General features: G+C 49.3%; 1 protein-coding gene across 1 annotated transcript; it reads right to left on the reverse strand.

The window, feature by feature from the left end:
* Window positions 1–2667: 2667 nt before the first annotated feature.
* On the reverse strand, window positions 2668–7179 carry LOC123055280 (uncharacterized). The gene is made up of 10 exons (XM_044479278.1): window positions 6840–7179; window positions 6142–6321; window positions 5469–6044; window positions 5078–5362; window positions 4864–4986; window positions 4359–4556; window positions 4019–4254; window positions 3746–3923; window positions 3352–3657; window positions 2668–3213 (listed from the first exon to the last, which is right to left on the reverse strand). The coding sequence occupies exons 1-10, from the start codon at window positions 7035–7037 to the stop codon at window positions 2896–2898; spliced, it is 2598 nt and encodes an 865-aa protein (XP_044335213.1). The 5' UTR covers window positions 7038–7179; the 3' UTR covers window positions 2668–2895.
* Between the last annotated feature and the right edge of the window lie 10152 nt (window positions 7180–17331).

Genomic DNA, 17331 nt, shown 5'->3' on the forward strand with positions numbered 1-17331 from the left:
TTGAATGCACACAAGTACACATACATGGTTATAATTGTGTGGTTAGGTATATTAGGACGGTACATATGTGTGGTTGTGCGATGATGGGTCGACAGATGGTGGCAGCACAAAGCGATGTCTGGTGGTGCTTTTTGAGTGCATATGCACGAGTTTCAGAGATGAAAACTCTAGGTACAACCTTCATTAGTTGAACCTGGCTCGTGCGCCATTCACTTCTTGGATCCGTTGTTACTGAAGCACCTCTATGGAGCACTTCTTGAAGGCGTTGTTACTGAAGCACCTCTTGTTGTCTGGGGTTGCCATCATTAATGGTGGTGGTGGTTGTTGTTTGTTGTAACTGTTATGTCAGGTCGCTTTTTTATATTTGTCATAATTTGTTATGTGCATCTTTGATGTCTTGAGTAAATCTTAAGTCGTGTTGATGCAGAGGCTAGATATAATTGATACTAATATCTTCCCTTTACCAAAAGAAAACACACACATCACGCATAAAAAACAGACCCCGCGTCGTCCTTGTGGGCGACTCGAGTGGCGGCTTGATCCCTTTTTTCTGGAAACCCTCTCGTGAGACCTCCCCTCGCCATCGCGGGCTAGCGCCGTCGGGCTTGTCCTCGAGGCTGATGATGGTGGCGGCTTCCACTCCCGTGGCTCTTTGGGCGACATTTGATGAGGTGTGAAGGCTGATGCTGCAGTAGCGGCACTGGTGCTCCACGTATCCCGCGGAAGCATGGTTGGGGACGACCAGATCGGCACGATGGTGCCTACCGCCGCCGCTCATGGATGCCATAGAGAGGGAGCGTTCATCATTGGAAGTGGCCGCTTGTGGCGCAGTCATCTTCCTTGATAGGAGGATGGGAGCATGGAATACATATGATTGAGTGGGTGTTCCCGGGTCGTGCTTCTGACTCGCTCTTCAAATTTCTTGCCTTCTTGCAGTACTGGCATCCGCTCGCTAGGCCGAGGGATCGTGATCGTCTTTAGCTCTTGCTGGACGCCCTGGTGTCTACCGCGCGTCGGCTCTCCGCCCGCCTGCCCGCCTGCTTCGTAGCTTGCCCCTGGTGGCCTTTGTCGTTTCTGTTTCTTTCATTTGGGCGTCTTTGTGTTGTGGCCCCAGCTTTTCTCTTTTATGACTTTGTTTGAGACGTGGTTGTACGGACGTATGCTTTATCTATAAAGCAGGGCGAAAGCCTGTTTCGAGAATACATATGATTCTCCTCATCCATGGTTGTGTCTTGCCTCTTCCTCCATCCCGCGCAGCCCGGGCGGTGCATACAACCTGGGAGGTGTTGACCACCCATGCTAGGGACGCTACTCCTCGGGTGACTCTTTGGTGTTGATGCGTGGCAAGTTGAGGTGGTGGACAAGTGCGGTTGTCGCCGCTGTCGCTCGCCTCCCCAGCAGGGAGGCGATGGTCATGGTGGTCCTCCACTCGGGCTTGGGCGCAAGGTCCGACGATGCCGTGAATATGGCCTGCATGCTACTGGGCAGTTGTCGGTTGGACGATGGTCATCTGAGGGACTTCGACATGTATGATCTGCGTCCATAGGCGAGGACGGCGGAGCTAGTGGCAGTGCATGCAACTATCAACTATATCATATAATACAGATTAGTCATTTGTTGCCACTTGTGAGGATGGTGCGGGGCTTCCGGAGTGTCCCCTACTCGGGATTTTGTGGGTGCCACCGTCCTTCCTCCTCGTGAAAGACTTCGTCAAGGTGGTGATGAGAGGCTCTTATCGCATCTCGTCAACCTACTACTCATGGGGGCTTGGCCATCACTCGTCATAAGGACCGTACACATATGCATCTATTGGGATTGAGGAAAGTGATGAAGACAATATAGGATGACTTCAATTGGTCAGAGTCTTGAGCTCCAAGGTGAAACCCTATGTCTAACTCTAGGTGGGCATACCTGGCAATGGCGGAGTTCTTTGCGTCGTTACGCTGATGAAAACCCACGATCTGATCTCGGTTGTTGGATTCGGCGATGGCGACACTTGAACATCGTTCCCTTCTTGGAGGCGTTGCATTGGAGAGCCTTTCTTGGAGTCCTTGTGCTGTCAAGGGACGGTTGGTGTCGGTCACTGTTGTATATTGTCAGTCGTTGTTTCCATTGCTTTGGTTTTTTCTCTCCATCCGCCTAGACATAGGTTCGGCCTTGTATGACTTTGCTCTTTGCCGGTGTGATCGTTTAGGTGCGTGTTTCGTGTTGGTTTTGTGCATCCTATTTATGCAGAGGCTAGGTGTGTACTCGTTATTATTGTATCCCTCCATGCTAGACTATGAGTCAATAAAAAACACACAATTTATCAATAAAATGTTGTGCATATGAATTGAATTTACTGTTTGTCCTGTATTAACATGTCCTCGGGGTGTTCTTGTGCTCGCTAAATGTTCTGCTATGTATCATGTATTAAAAATGAGTTGTACCCCATCTTTGAGAGTCCAATTACGTGCAGTCATCATTAGAGTCCTAAAGTCTGAATCTTTTCCCGGTGACTAACTGTGAGCAAGCTTTCACCGGCATTTGTGATTAATATATTTGGTATTTATTGTATTTACAATATATAGATTTTAAAATTTCTTGTTGCTCTCAATGTAAAGTCATGGATTTTCTGTAAGCTACAACCTTTACATATTAATAGAAATGTAATGATGTTGCATAGAATCGCAGGCAACTGACAACTTGAATTTTAAAGCAAAACAAACAATATCTCTCAAGTGCCAAAATCAATCGAACCCATCTTGAGAAGGTGAATCCAACGCATCAGTGCTCCTTCATAAAAGTGTAACTCTATTAAATCTTCCTTTTACTTTGACGCTAAGATGACTAAATATTCTATTCTCCATGTGGACTTTTTGGTATCTAATTTTTAATTCTTCTTAAGCTGTACCACTATAAGAATCTGTTGTGTCCAGGCCCTGAATTATTTGGTGGCCTGCTCCAAATTGCCTTTTGTTCTTCAAAGCTCGCAACGATGGCAGACTGTTTCTTGTTCGTTAAAGAATTTGCCAATCGATTGTAATATATTTCAACATTGAAATCACTTAACACATGCACCAGCTTTGTACTCTGCTTGCTGATCACAATCTGCCCATCCGTGCTTTTCATTGTATCGGCAAGGACGCTTATTCGCTTCACCTTTAAAGTTGATTTCAGGTCAGATCCTTGAACCATGTAAACCGCACCAAGAACTTCTCCCAAAAATATATCCTGAAAACACGAAAAGTTGCAGATAATTCTTAAATTTGAAATAAAATTATATCTGCAAAGAAAATAATTTTAAATTTTACAGCGAGTATCAACTATCAAGTATGTGCGCAAAAAACAGGGTGATTTGCTGTCTGTTACCACATGGTGATACAGCTTCTTTTTGCTCCGAAGATCCTTCAATAGTGACAACAACTCTTGGACAAAATTTGATTCAGGAGTTTGCCGGGTTTGCTCGAAGGCATCCAGGACAGCCCTGAATGAAGCAGCTTTTCGTTGCATTGTAAGGGGAATGAGTGTGATATTCAGATTGGATTCCAGGACTGTTTTTGCAGCCAGTGGATCAAGAAACATGTTTAACTCTGCGTATCTGTTCGATGGAACAGTGAACACATTCCCCTTCTCATGACCTCCATCTCTGATGAGCCCTCCAACAACATAAATTCTCTGCACATGGAGAAAATGTGTTGAGCAAGATCTTTTCACAGATATTGGGTCAAAACTATAGAGGTCTGGAGATAGGGAGCATACTGACCTCTATCACAGAGCTTGCATCCCTGTCAGAGAGTGAAATGTTTGCCAAATTGGTGAGAGGTCCACTGGTAAGAAGAGTGATCTTGTCCCCTGGACCAAGTTGCCTCCTGACAGACTGCCACACTTCAAAAGCCAGTGGCTGCCGATGTTCTGGATCATCTGTACTTTCAGGAGTGTATCTGATCATGCGATCGATAACCGTGTAAATATTTTGCGCCATTTTCAGTTATCACACTTCTATTCAAATGAAGCAAATGCAGAACTTTTTCCTTACCTTCTAGGACTTCTTGGCAATAACCGAGCCAGTCCATACAATGTATCGGAGTCGATAAATCCACCACTGCCCAACGGAATAGCATACACATTGTTGCAACCAAGGGTTGGATTCCCCATTGCAGTGGTATTGCCAAGGCCAACTGGAATGTCGTCGCGGCCCATCATATGTAGAATGTCATAAATGATATCGATGCTTGCGATATTCGCCCATCCATTGCCATTGACCAAAACTCCCTATAATTAGTCAGTAAAGTAGCTTTCATCAGTAACTTGGCTGTTTAACAGTACAGCATAAAGTTCATTTAACAGATTTTCAGTCAAAGTATACTTTCCCTCACCTTTAGATCTATAACTTCTCTTGGTGCCTTCAAGAGATATATAAGAGAAACAAAATCTCCAGGGCTCATGTCCATGTCAAAAATAACTGGCTTTCCCCTGCTCACGTTTATGAAATCTGGCTTATAAAGAACTTCCCTGTAATATGGGAATTGCGTACTGATGTTAAATCGACCAGCTTGTTTAGCGAGATTTAGGACCTGATGAAGGAAAGAGTTCAGTTAGGGGACATCAATTTAGGACCTGAAGAAAAGAGTTCAGTTAGGGGACAGCTATTTGGACCTGACCAAAAGAGTTCAGTTAGGTGGCAGCAATTTAAGAAATTTATGATTCCTCGTAGACAGAGTGAAATTTAGTTACACAATCTGGATGCATATTCTTCTGAAGTGTCTATGCATGTTCAAACTGTTCAATTTAATTTAAATGCTGCGCTCTTTTAGATACTAAATTAGCACGCAAACTCCACTCCAATTGCTAATCATGCATATATACTGCTTAGTGCTTTACCTCTAGGAAGTTCTTGGAAAATTCCCTATCAAACGCGCTATTGTAAACCGGGTTTGGCTTCGCGCTCGTGGCAACACGAACGCGGACTCCTTCTGAACCAGTCACTTCCTTGGTGTATCCATCCTATAAGGAGAAATGCAAGTCACTGTGAATTTATACTACTCTTACATGGGATTTTGTTTTTTGGCATTGGTGACACATAGAGATATCTTACCTGGCATCTACCTGCGTTGCTTCCCGGCACCAAGCAGAAACTATCTCCGATCCCAGTCTGGACATGGCCACTGTGAACACCACCCACCTTCAGACCAAACTTGGGCGTCGCGCGGCCATCGAAAAACGGGTTCGAGCCGTCGCGCACGCCGTACGGTTTGTTGGAAGTGATCACCGTGATGTTCATGTACTCTAGCTCAGCAAAGTCATTTGCGCCATTGGCGTCGCCATTGCGCATGCTAGAGAAAGCCACACCGGCGGCAAAGGAATCCCACATGTAATAGCCCTGCAGTTACAAGAAAAGAAAAACATTATCATAATTGATGAATTGAAATCTTTAATGACAAGGATGTAAAAAATGGAAAAGATTTTGAATTGGATGGAGAGCTTGCCGTGCTGCCATGGAGGCCGGGAGCCGGCCTTCTGTGTCTCCTCAGGACTAGGTCGAGCGACTGGAAGCAGTAGCGCGCCTCGGGCGTGGTCTGCCACCGCCGGCCGAACTCGGCGAAGTACTCCTCGGTGACCGGGATGGTGTTGGTGGCGTCGAGAGGGACGAGCGTGACGGGGACGCCGGAGTGGAGCACCTGGTAGGCGGCGAAGGGGTCGCCGAACACGTTGAACTCCGCGAACGGGTTGGCGCCGTAGGCGGTGAAGAGGTTCCCCGCCACCCTTACGCCGCCGCCGAGGACGTAGACGCGCTCCACGTTGCGCCTCAGGTGCGGGTGCGCCATGAGGAGGAGCGCGGCGTTGGTGTGGGTCCCAAAGAGGAGCAGCGTGGTAGGGCCCGCCGACACCGTGTCCACCATCACTTGCTGCGCCGTGGGCTGCCGGAGCGGCGCGTACCCCCGGTGGCCCTGCGGGAGGAAGCCCCTACGGAGGCCGCCGTTGGTGTCGGTGTCGAGGCGCCCGCCACGGCGTCCCGGCGGGACGGCTTGCCGGTATCGGCAGCCGCCCACCGTCGACATGCCCTGCCGTACGTAATCTTTTTAGCAAGCTTGTAAATTAATAATGGTAATTCGTGGCTTCGGCGCTTCGCCGGCCGCCGATTCATCGATCAGTACGTACCTGGTCTATCAGGGGGAGGTAGCCGCCGACGTCGGGGTGTATCTCTCCAGCCTCCGATATGCCGCCGTCGCCGCCGACGCCGACGGCAATGTCGTCGCGGCCCATCATGTAGAGGATGTCGTAGAGCTGGTCGACGCCGTGGCCGGCGTCGATCCATGCGTTGGCGCTGATGGTAATGGCCTACGCACAGTGTACGTACGTTCACATCACAACTTATCAGAGTAATGCACTACTACTAGTAGAGTCTAGAGAGGGAGAGAAAATCCGACGCAGTCAAAGGCCAAGATGCGCCATCGTTGTCCTATCTAAATGGCTTCCTCTTTTCCTCTCCAAAGATTGAACGCCTTCCTCTTTCTCTCTCTGAGAAGAGTGTAAACCGCCTCTCCTTTTACAAACCTATAATTAACTAATCGGCAATGTCGACAATGCAAACAATCATTCGAGCCGGCGCACGCGCGCATGCATACGACGATGGAGAGATCCAGCGGCCGTTTTCCACCAAAAGGTAACGTATATGCACGAGCGAACACGACCGGGCCGATGCGATCAGCAGAACATTCTGATTCGCAAATACAAAATTTTTAAAAAATCACCAGGACAGATGATCGGAGATCGATTACTGGGAGGCGATTACGAGTGCCACGACGCATAGCATGCAGCACGAGAGCGGGACGGAGGAGGACACGGCACCAAATTACCTTGACGTCGAATTGGGAGCGGTCCTGCTTGAGGATGTAGAGCAGCGCGAAGAGGTCGTCGGTGTCCATGTCCGTGTCCACCAGGATCCTCCTCGGCGGCGGCGCCCCCGCCGCGGCCACGCCGGCGACCGCAAAGAGGGACACCAGAGCCACGGCGGCCGTCCATGACGGTGAACTCGTCCTCCTCGCCTTCTCCATGAGGAGAAGGCGGTGCTACGACTACTACGGACTATACTAGGGGGGCGGTTGCCAGTTGGTGCCTAGCTCTCTAGCTATGGCTTTCTGCATGATGGGTGCGCCTCTTATGGGAGAGAAGATGGTTCGATCGCGTCCTTCTCCGTGGGCATTAATGGGAGGGGATTGGAAACAATTGTATACGGGTACGATTATTAATAACCACAATCACGCAAATGCAAGGATAAGCACGTTTCTTGGACCGTCGACCGATCCATCCATCGACGGCTCGGATCGAAAGCTCGACCCTATTTTGTTTCGACACCATCGTTTCAGATGTGAGGAACTACAAGGGGCATCTCAGGGGTTTATCTAATCGTATATGGTCATGGACACGTTCGAACGTATGCGCGGTCACATCTCTTCTTGTCTTAAACTTCCTACTTTTTTAAGGGCATCCATCTCATTTGTATATGTTAAACATCACGTAATAATCACATCCGTTCGACCACATCTATTCAATGGCCTACATCGCTCTGATGTTTAGCACTAAACACGTTTAGCACCCTCCATTAATAAACAAAATACATAATATCAATGTTAGTAGCATTAGCCAAGTAATTGTATTCTACCTAATATTAACATGCAATTTATATCTTGCTAATATTAACATGGAATACTTCTAATATATATATATATATATATATATATATATATATATATATATATATATATATATATATATAGAATACAATTAATATATTGCTTGATACTAACGTGCATTGCACATACACAATTACTCCCTCCATCTCATAGTGTCAAAAAAGTCTTACATTGTTGGACGGAGGTAGTACTAGTTTACCAAAGTACTTCTAATAAGATAGTATTTGAAAAGACCTTCTCGGATGTGGCATTGGCCGTTGCAACTTGCGAGTCAACGCGTTGTAAGTAGAAGAGGGCATCGTGGTAGCGCGCCATGGCGACCGCCTCGTTGTCTTCCGTATCAGTTGCCTGGACTTTGGCCTCGACGGCGGCCTTGTGGGCAACGTACCGGCGGGCAGCGGGGATGCGTTCATCCCGACACCGGATAGGACATCAAGGGGCATTGGCCATGATCTCCTCGGAGTTGTGGCGGGTGGCAGCCTAGCATTCAGCAACATCAGGGACAACAACGACCCGGTGACGGGCAGCGAATTCCTCCTCCTTGGTGACCCGAAGGGTGGCGCGTACCTCGCTCTTGGCTCGGGAGGCATCATGGGGCGGTGCTCCCTTCCTCCTCCTTAGCTTTAGGCGACACACTCCTCGCGAGTGAGGGCAACGCTAGGGGCGGTGCTCCATGGCATGGCGGATCAATGCGGAGACGGGCAACCCTCTTGGTGGTCTGAAGGGAAACATGGCAAGAAAGAGAGGGTGGCGACATGACGAAGGTGAGGTTGGTGAAGTGTGGCGAACAAAGAGGACAACCGGGGAAAACTTATGGTTTTAGCGGAGGGCTCCAACAGGAAATCAGGCAGAAGGGGAGGGATTCGGGGGTAAATGGAATGGGTGTGCCTCGGGGTGGGGTTTTGGGTAGGGCACGCGTGTCCAACCTGACAGCCCGGACATGTCCGGGCAACCCCGTTTCCTCACGTATGGGTTTGAATTGGGCATTCATAGATCTTCTGGATATTTGGAACAAGTTTGGAAACCTCATTGGGCAATCTTTTTTGTGTCCGCACATGTGCAAACGAACATACGGGGAAAGTGGGCTATGTCCTATGAAAACCAACCAATATTCAGTCCTATTTTTCTTATACAAGTATCCAGGTCTAAGCTTTTTTTTCAAGGAAAAACTTCCAATCTATTCATCAAACATCATGGCAGTACAAAAAGTACCAAAATAAAAAAAATACATCCAATGTCAATAGACCACCTAGCGTCAAGTACAATCATTGGAGTGAGCCGTCATCGCCCCTCACCCACCAAAGCAGGGCAACCCTTGTTATAGTAGACAGTCGAAAAGTCGTCATGCTAAGACCCCAAAGGACTAGAGTAGCAACCATCGCCAATGGGGAGAAGCGTAGATTAGAAAGATCCAACTTAGAGACACACAAATGCAGATGAAGGAAGACCGGATCCATGCAGATTCACCAAAGACAAACACCGACCAAATTCCGCAAGATCCACCGGAGACAACCCTCCACGCGCCCTCCAATGACGTGGGATGCACCACTGGGATGGAGTGTCGTGAAAAGAACTTTATCCCATCTTCAGAGAGCCGTCGCCGCCTCACCTTTTTGAGTAGGACACAAAACCTAAACAGATTAGAAAACACATAAAAGCAAAGTAGGAGCCCTTCGACTGGTAAGGGCCCAGGATCCACCATGCCTCTATGGGCCTAAGGCCACAGGAGACGAGCTGGCCGGAGGCATGAAAACCATAGATGCCTGAAGTCACTTGTGGGAAAAGTTTGGTCAACTGGAACAAGTTTGCTCGCCTGGAAGATATGGGGGATTGGGAATCAAGAACATTGAATGCTTCAGTCGAGCCATGCAGATACATTGGGATTCCGTTGGCATGAAGGGAACAGACCATGGAAAGGATTTGCAACATCATGTGATGACACAAATAGGCAGTTGTTCTACAATTGCACTAAAATTCAGTTGGGAGATGGGAGCATTGCAAGTTTCTGGAAAGGCCAATGGTTTAACAGTGAGGCACCAAATATAGTGGCTCATAAATTGTTCAAATAGGCAAGGTTCAAGAAAGTTACAGTTAAGGATGGGTTGCATACTGGAAGGTGGATGCAAGGGCTCCAAAGAATGGACAATAAGGAGCGGTTGGCTCAGTTTGTCAAATTATGGAAAGGGGTGCAAATGATCAATTTGTTGGCGGAGAAAGACACCATCGTTTGGAATCTCACTGTCAATGGGGCCTACACCACACACTCAGCTTATGAGGCTTAGTTTCTGGCAAAGATTGAACAATCGGGATCGGCAAGGGTGTGGACATGTAAGATGGAAGGAAAAGTGAGGTTTTACACGTGTTTTGCTGCAAAATAGGAACTGGGCGACCGATTGATTGCACGCGAGAGGATGGCCTCACAATGATCTATGCAAACTCTGTGACGAAGAGCTTGAAACCTTTCACTCCTTGCTCTTCAGCATGTACTCATGCGAGGGACTCTCAAATCTCTATTTCATACCATAATCTTTCGATCCCTTTACCCGTTTAACGAAGTGATTGATAGCAGGGCTAGACAAAAAAAAGGTCTCACGAAGAAACAAATCCTTTTTGACCACCATACATTGCGAGGATCAGGAAATAGAATAATCATGAATTTCGTGTAATTGGCCAACCTGCTAAGGTAGCTAAAGTAATGATAAATCTGGTTAATAAAATAGATCCTAATGAAAGTCCATCGACTCTCAGTCTCTAGTGCAAATCAAAGATATCTATCCATTTATAATCCTCCTTGAATTGGATTAAGGGATCCTCCAGTAGGAAATGATAACAGAACGCGTAAGTCATTAGAAGGAATTGTAATAAATAAATAGATATAGTGTACCACCTAATGATTTTTTTGATGAGGTAAAAAGAAAAATAATAAACCTTCAAATATCAGCAAAACAATATGTATCAAAATAGTGAAAAAGGTCAAATAAGAAGTGTTAAGCTTTTTATCATTCTGGCATCAAGCTATTTTTGCCACAGAGCCTCCCCTACAGAATCGTCACTGTAGTAAAGTTTAACCACCAAATTCGGGATGGATTAGTGTGGTTCCTCTACACGCCTAGGACACCAGAATATCGAACCCATAATGAGGAAAGGCATGAGATAAATACTGGCTAGTTGCACTGCACTGTTCGTATGCGAAGGATACTTGGTTTCGATTCCAACAGTGTAATGCCATGATGTGCCATGTGGCTACAACACCACCATCCATTGGTGAGTGGTGGAGGAGTTTGTGCTCTGGCAATAGGCCGAAAGACAAAATCAAAGAGGACCTCATGCTAGCAGTGTCGTGGTTCTAAGACTGACAGTAGAATAGGGGGGGGGGTAGGAATGTAGAGGCAAGATCCTAGCTATGGAGGAGTTGTACACATGAGTTTTACGAGTTCAGGCCCTTCTCGGAGGAAGTAACAGCCCTACGTCTCGGAGCCCAGAGGCGGTCGACTGGATATATGCGTGTGAATTACAGAAAGTGCGAACCCTTGTCCCAGAGGAGGGGGGTGGCTTATATAGAGTACGCCAGGACCCCAACTCCCCTCTGTTACACAAGGTTCAATGCTCATAAAGGAGGGGCATTACTGGTAACGTCTACAGTAAAGTGTTGTAAATGCCCATAAAGCTATGGTTTAATTCCTGATTGTTGCAGAGTGGAGAGTTTCTCATCTTCTGGTGGTCGAGTGTCTTCAAGGTGGTCGAGTGAGCACATCTTCACGGTCGAGTGGATGATGGTTTCTCTTCGACTGCTTCTGATTCTTTGTAGAGATGTCCTTGGGGAGGGTATGTTGGACAGATCCATGACCCTACCCTAAGTACATAGCTTCATCATTAGCCCCCGAATGGATTAGGGTTTGAGTGAGGAAGGAGTTGGGAACACTTCCGACCCATTCTTTGTGCTATGAGTATATCTTGTTCTGGAACAATGAGTTGAGGTGATGCCGTCGACTCCTTTCTCAGTCGCCTTGATCCATTCTTGGTTTTTGTCGAGTGAATTTTCACGGTAGAATTCCGAATGATGATGTAGAGGATGTTTGTCTTCAGTCTGACAGGTTGCTCTGCTCTTCGCGGATTTCGCGGGATTCAAATTTTGGGAAGTGCGCCAGACGGACGGAACCGAGGTTATCGGGACGGATTAGGCAAGTCTCCTTGATCCCCGCGCCACCCTTTTCGCCACGTACTGCGTGCGCGACTGTTGCGGGATTTGTTTAGATCGTCTGGGCCCACCAGTCAGTCACTCGGGGGACGACCTTATAAAAGGCCCCGGACCAGGCCTCTGCCCCGTGCGCTCCCATTCTCTCTTCTTCTTCTTCCGATCTCTCCGCCACGCTCGCTTCCGCCCTCGTCGCCGGACTCTCGCTCGAGCTCGACCCGTCGCCATGGGGAAAGATAAGACGGTGGCACTGGAGCACGCGAAGAAGGCGACCGCGAAGGCGAAGGGCAAGCGGACCAGCCGGGGCGGATCCTCGTCGAGATCCGGCCTGCCGCCGGGCTGGATCCAGGGCGACTGGATCCGCTCGATAATCACCCAGGACGACCTCGACGACCTGGTGGAGGGGGGGACTGATCCCCCACAAGTCGGCACGGCTCCTAGGGAACGAAACCGAGCCGCAGCCAAGGGAGGGTGAGTGTGTTCCCCTCGCCACCCATGTAGATCGCGGATTTTCACTGCCTCCCCATCCTTTCTTCCAGGGTTTTTTGTATTTCTTTGGGGTTCAACTTTACCATTTCACTCCGAACACCATAGTCTATCTGGCTGCTTTCGTGTCGATGTGTGAAAATTTCTTGGGCTGTCAACCGCACTGGGGTCTTTTCAAACACATCTTCACCTGCCGCTCCCAGTCGGTCAAAAAGGCCAATCCGAGTGACGAGAGGACACAAGTGATCTAGATGCGCGAGGGTTTGGGGATCCAGATGAGGAGCAAGTGTACCTTCCCAGCCATGATCCTTCCCGACTCGGTCCGGGGCTGGCAGTCGACTTGGTTCTACTGCAAGGATCAGCCGACCCCGGGTCAGTCGACTGGACTTCCTCCCTTTTCCTTGGCTCGAGTGGGGAAGCCTGCCCCCCTAAAGGTAGTTCTAGAAGAGAAGGCGCAGGTCAAGGTGCTGGTCGAGCGGGTCGTCCAACTCATCCGCGACGGGGTGACCGGAATGGACCTGCTGGAGGTCTTTCTCGGTCGACGCATCCAACCGCTTCATGTGCGTGATCATCCGATGTGGATGTACTCTGGGCTCGAGGATTCCACTCGGATCCACCCGAAGGATGTCAGCGAGGATACCTTGGAGAAGTGGTTGATGGGGATCACCAGCAACAAAGACAACCCTCGGGGGTCTAGGAGGGTGATTCCATTCGACAACTCGCACCAGCCGGAGCAGGTATAATTCTATTTTATCAAGTATCTTTCCGATTCACCGTGTGACATCTTGTTTATGGTCGACTGAATTTCCTTTGATCATTGTCCTTTCAGGCCCTCATCGACATGTACTCAATGCCCAACGGAGTGCAGGAACAAGACGTCGAGGAAGAAGCGAGTGGGGGCGAGAGCGGCGAGGGGCACTCGGATGCCGAGGAGGACGGGGAGAGCGACGAATCGACTGATGACGAAGAAGTCGACTCGCCTCCTCGCAGGGAGAGGAGATCCAAACACGCTCACGACCCGGCGAGCGCTCCGGACTTGGTGGCCGCGCCGATTGGACAGTCTTCGAAGCGTCCCAGGACGTCTTCCCCAACGCCAACTGAGAAGGCTCCAAAGCAGTCCAAAGTTGTGCCACCTCTAGTGCCGAAAGCACCGAAAGCCACCTCCTCCAAACTGCCAAAAGCTTTGCCCAGGATCAAAGTGACCGACCCTACTATCTCCAGGTAATCATCTGACTTGTCCTTTTCGTCGACTTGATTAACCGAACGTAACCGATTGAATGCGGGTCTTTGCAGTGCTGCTATGTCAGGAACCTCTTCTCTCCAGTACCGGGACGAGGAGATGGAAGATGCGGTAACCTCCAACCCAGGTATAAACTCTTGCGATTTTGTTCTTGATTCTTTGGTCGATTTGCGTTCTAGTGGTTCACTTGGGGTCAAATGATCTACCTTGCAGCTCCACCCAACGTCATCGATCTTCCAGATGACGATGAAGATGTGGCTCTTAAGCCCAGGAAGAGCAAGAAGGTAGCAGCTGGTAGGATGTCTCGGCAAGAACCAACTACGACACCTCCCATCCGTCAGCCTGAAGACGCGGGCAGGGCCTCTGTCACCTTCGATGCACCCTTGTCGAGTGAGCACTCCACACCACCGACTGCGCCTGTGATTCCTTCAGTCGTCCAACTCCACGCCACGGAGCTCCAAGCCGCCGCACTTGGGTCGTCTACTCACTTTTTCACCAGCTATCCCGTCCCGGACAACCAGTCGGAAGCAGCTGCGGAAGCCATCCGACAGGCTGACATGATGATGGAGTGGGTGAAGATGGTGCATGAAAACAGCCAGGCTGCCTACGACGCCAGTGCTGCTCTTCGGGCCAATGTCCAGGTGAGCAGACTTTCTGACTGTTTTTGCTCTATGAGGAAATGTTACTCGAAAAATCTTCTTCTACACAATCTCCTGTTGTTTGCATCGAATTAGAGCACCCGCTGGGTGTTTTGTTGTTTTTGGTAGTTTCGCTCTTCCACTTGGTCTGGGCGAGTGGGATCTGAACCGGTAGGGGCACGCTAAGTGCACCCACTGGGTGTAGTCCCCGAGACCGCGGTCGACTGCTGGCAGTCGACTGGGGTCTGAGTTCTACTTTCCTTTCTTTTTCACTCCTTACACTCGACTCAGGCGGACTGCTCGAGTAGGATCCGAACCGGTGGGGGCACGCCAAGTGCACCCACTGGGTGTAGTCCCCGAGACCGCAGTCGACTGCTGGCAGTCAGCTGTGGTCTGAACAACTTTTTTTTGACTTGGTTCGGGCGGACCGGACGAGTTGAGTCTTAGTCAGCGGGGGCACGCCAAGTGCACCCGCTGGGTGTAGCCCCTGAGACCGCAGTCGACTGTGTGCAGTCGGCTGGGGTCTAAGCGAACTTCTTTAGGTTTTATTCACTCGGAAGTAAACAACCTTTGATCTTATCGACTGATCCGTGTTTTGCCTTCTGTAGAAGTCTTGTACTCTTATTTCTAAGTTTGCTGAACTTGAGGAGAAACAGAGGCAACTCAACCTCGACTTGGAATTGGCCCAGCAGAATCTGAAGAAAGCTCAAGGCGAAGCCGCTGGCATGGAAGGTAACTGACTGTCGACTGACTTTCAATATATTTCTTTGATCTCTTCTTTGATTCGATTGTTTATTTTGTAGAGAAAATGAAGTTGGCTCTGGAGAAGGAGGACTCGGACCTTGCCGCCACGCAAAAAGCAGCCCAAGATAAAACTGCTCTCGCAGACCAGAAGCTTGCTTCAATCGGAACGCTGGAAGGGGAGGTGAACAAACTGAAATCTTGTCTTAATGAAGCTAACCGCGAAGTGACCAGTCTGAAGAAGGACAAGGTCGTCCTGAATGAAAAGTTGGAGTCTGTGATCTGCAAGAGGAATGACATGGAAGCTTATTTGAGGACTCTTGCCAAGAAGCTCTATCTCACACTGGAAGGAATTTCTTCTAAACCGACTGTGTTGATGCTTGCGATTGGATCTTGCTCGGTCGATTCACTAATTTTTGGCTGCAGAATTCTGCCAAGACTTCGACGAGGAAACTGGAAGGGTCGAGACGGGTCTGGACCCTATCGCTTCTCCAGTCTACGACGAAACCGCAATGAACGTGCTCCGACTGGAGTCCCGTATCGCCAGCGCCACAAGCTACCTCGTGCGCCTGAAGGAGGTAGTCTCCCGAATCGATTCATTGCTTTGGCCGAGGGCGACACTCCAAAATGACCTGGAATCCCTGATGACTCGACTGAACGAGATCCCTGACCGAGTGCAAGAATGGAAGAAATCCTTCGTCCGGTGTGGTGCTAACGTGGCGATGTCCTTGGTGTGAGTCCATTGCAAGGAGGCTCGTGAAGACAAGCTGGCTGCGATCAAAGTGGCTAACACCAAAAAGCATGACTTCCAGTCCTTCATGGAGACTTTCATTGCTGCCGCCACTCGGATCGCTGATGGGATCGATCTGGACTCATTCGTGGAGCCTGCCAGCCCTCCTCCGGCCGAATGAACAAACTTATGAAACTTGAATCTGCTTTAAATTTGCCTCGGAATGCCGAGTGATTGCTGTAACTGTTGAACTCCTTTGGGCTTGGTGCCCGAGTAATTTTGATTTGCTGCTTGGAACTTTTAGGATTTATGTGAATTTGGTTTATCTCCGAATGTGCCTGCGTTTGCCTTTGAATGGACTTTGCTCACTGCTCGGAACGCTTCGTCGTCCTTGCGGATAGGGATGGAGCGGACGGTGTACTTATGCCGTAGCTCCGAAGGAGAAGGTTGCAGTCGATCTGCACCTCGTCGTCCTTGTGGATAGGGATGGAGCGTACGTTGTACTTGTGCCATAGCTCCGAAGGAGAAGGTTGCAGTCGACCTGCACCTCGTCGTCCTTGCGGATAGGGGTGGAGCATACGTTGTACTTGTGCCGTAGCTCCGAAGGAGAAGGTTGCAGTCGACCTGCACCTCATCGCCCTTACGGATAGGGATGGAGCGTATGTTGTACTTGTGCCGTAGCTCCTAAGGAGAATGTTGCGGTCGACCTGCACCTTGTTGTGGTATGTTTCGGACTTAGGCGAGTACTGGACTGCAGCTAAGACCCCCGAGTGGGAAGACTGCCCTCCACTCGGTAAGATTTTTTCAAACATAGGCGAGTACTAGACTGCAGCTAAGCCTCCTAGTGAGAGAACTTAGGCGAGTGCTGGACTGCAGCTAAGCCCCCGAGCGGGAGGATTGCTCTCCACTCGATAGGATTTTTTCAAACTTAGGCGAGTACTGGACTGCAACTAAGTCTCCTAGTGAGAGAACTTAGGCGAGTGCTGGACTGCAGTTAAGCCCCCGAGCGGGAGGATTGCTCTCCACTCGGTAGGATTTTTCAAACTTAGGCGAGTACTGGACTGCAGCTAAGTCTCCTAGTGGGAGAACATGGGCGAGTGCTGGACTGCAGCTAAGCCTCCGAGCGGGAGGATCGCTCTCCACTCGGTAGGATTTTTTCGAACTTAGGCGAGTACTGGACTGCAGCTAAGTCTCCTAGTGAGAGAACTTAGGTGAGTGCTGGACTGCAGCTAAGCCCCCGAGCGGGAGGATTGCTCTCCACTCAGTAGGAATTTTTCAAACTTAGGCGAGTACTGGACTGCAGCTAAGTCTCCTAGTGAGAGAACTTAGGCGAGTACTGGACTGCAGCTAAGCCCCCGAGTGGGAGGATTGCTCTCCACTCGGTATGATTTTTTCAAACTTAGGTGAGTACTGGACTGTAGCTAAGTCTCCTAGAGAGAGAACTTAGGCAAGTACTGGACTGCAGCTAAGCCCCCCGAGTGGGAGGATTGCTCTCCACTCGGTAGGATTTTTTCAAACTTAGGCGAGTACTGGACTGCAGCTAAGTCTCCTAGAGAGAGAACTTAGGCGAGTACTGGACTGCAGCTAAGCCTCCGAGTGGGAGGATTGCTCTCCACTCGGTAGGA

The sequence above is a fragment of the Triticum aestivum genome, chromosome 1A, assembly GCF_018294505.1.
Source record: "Triticum aestivum cultivar Chinese Spring chromosome 1A, IWGSC CS RefSeq v2.1, whole genome shotgun sequence".
Classification (NCBI taxonomy): Eukaryota; Viridiplantae; Streptophyta; class Magnoliopsida; order Poales; family Poaceae; genus Triticum; species Triticum aestivum.

Coding starts and splice junctions, on each gene's coding strand:
- LOC123055280 (XM_044479278.1), bottom strand. CDS start 7,037: ATGGAGAAGGCGAGGAGGACGAGTTCACCGTCATGGACGGCCGCCGTG. Junction 4,987..5,077: donor GCAACGCAGGTAGATGCCAG/GTAAGATATCTC, acceptor TTCTCCTTATAG/GATGGATACACCAAGGAAGT. Junction 4,255..4,358: donor GAGAAGTTATAGATCTAAAG/GTGAGGGAAAGT, acceptor GACTAATTATAG/GGAGTTTTGGTCAATGGCAA.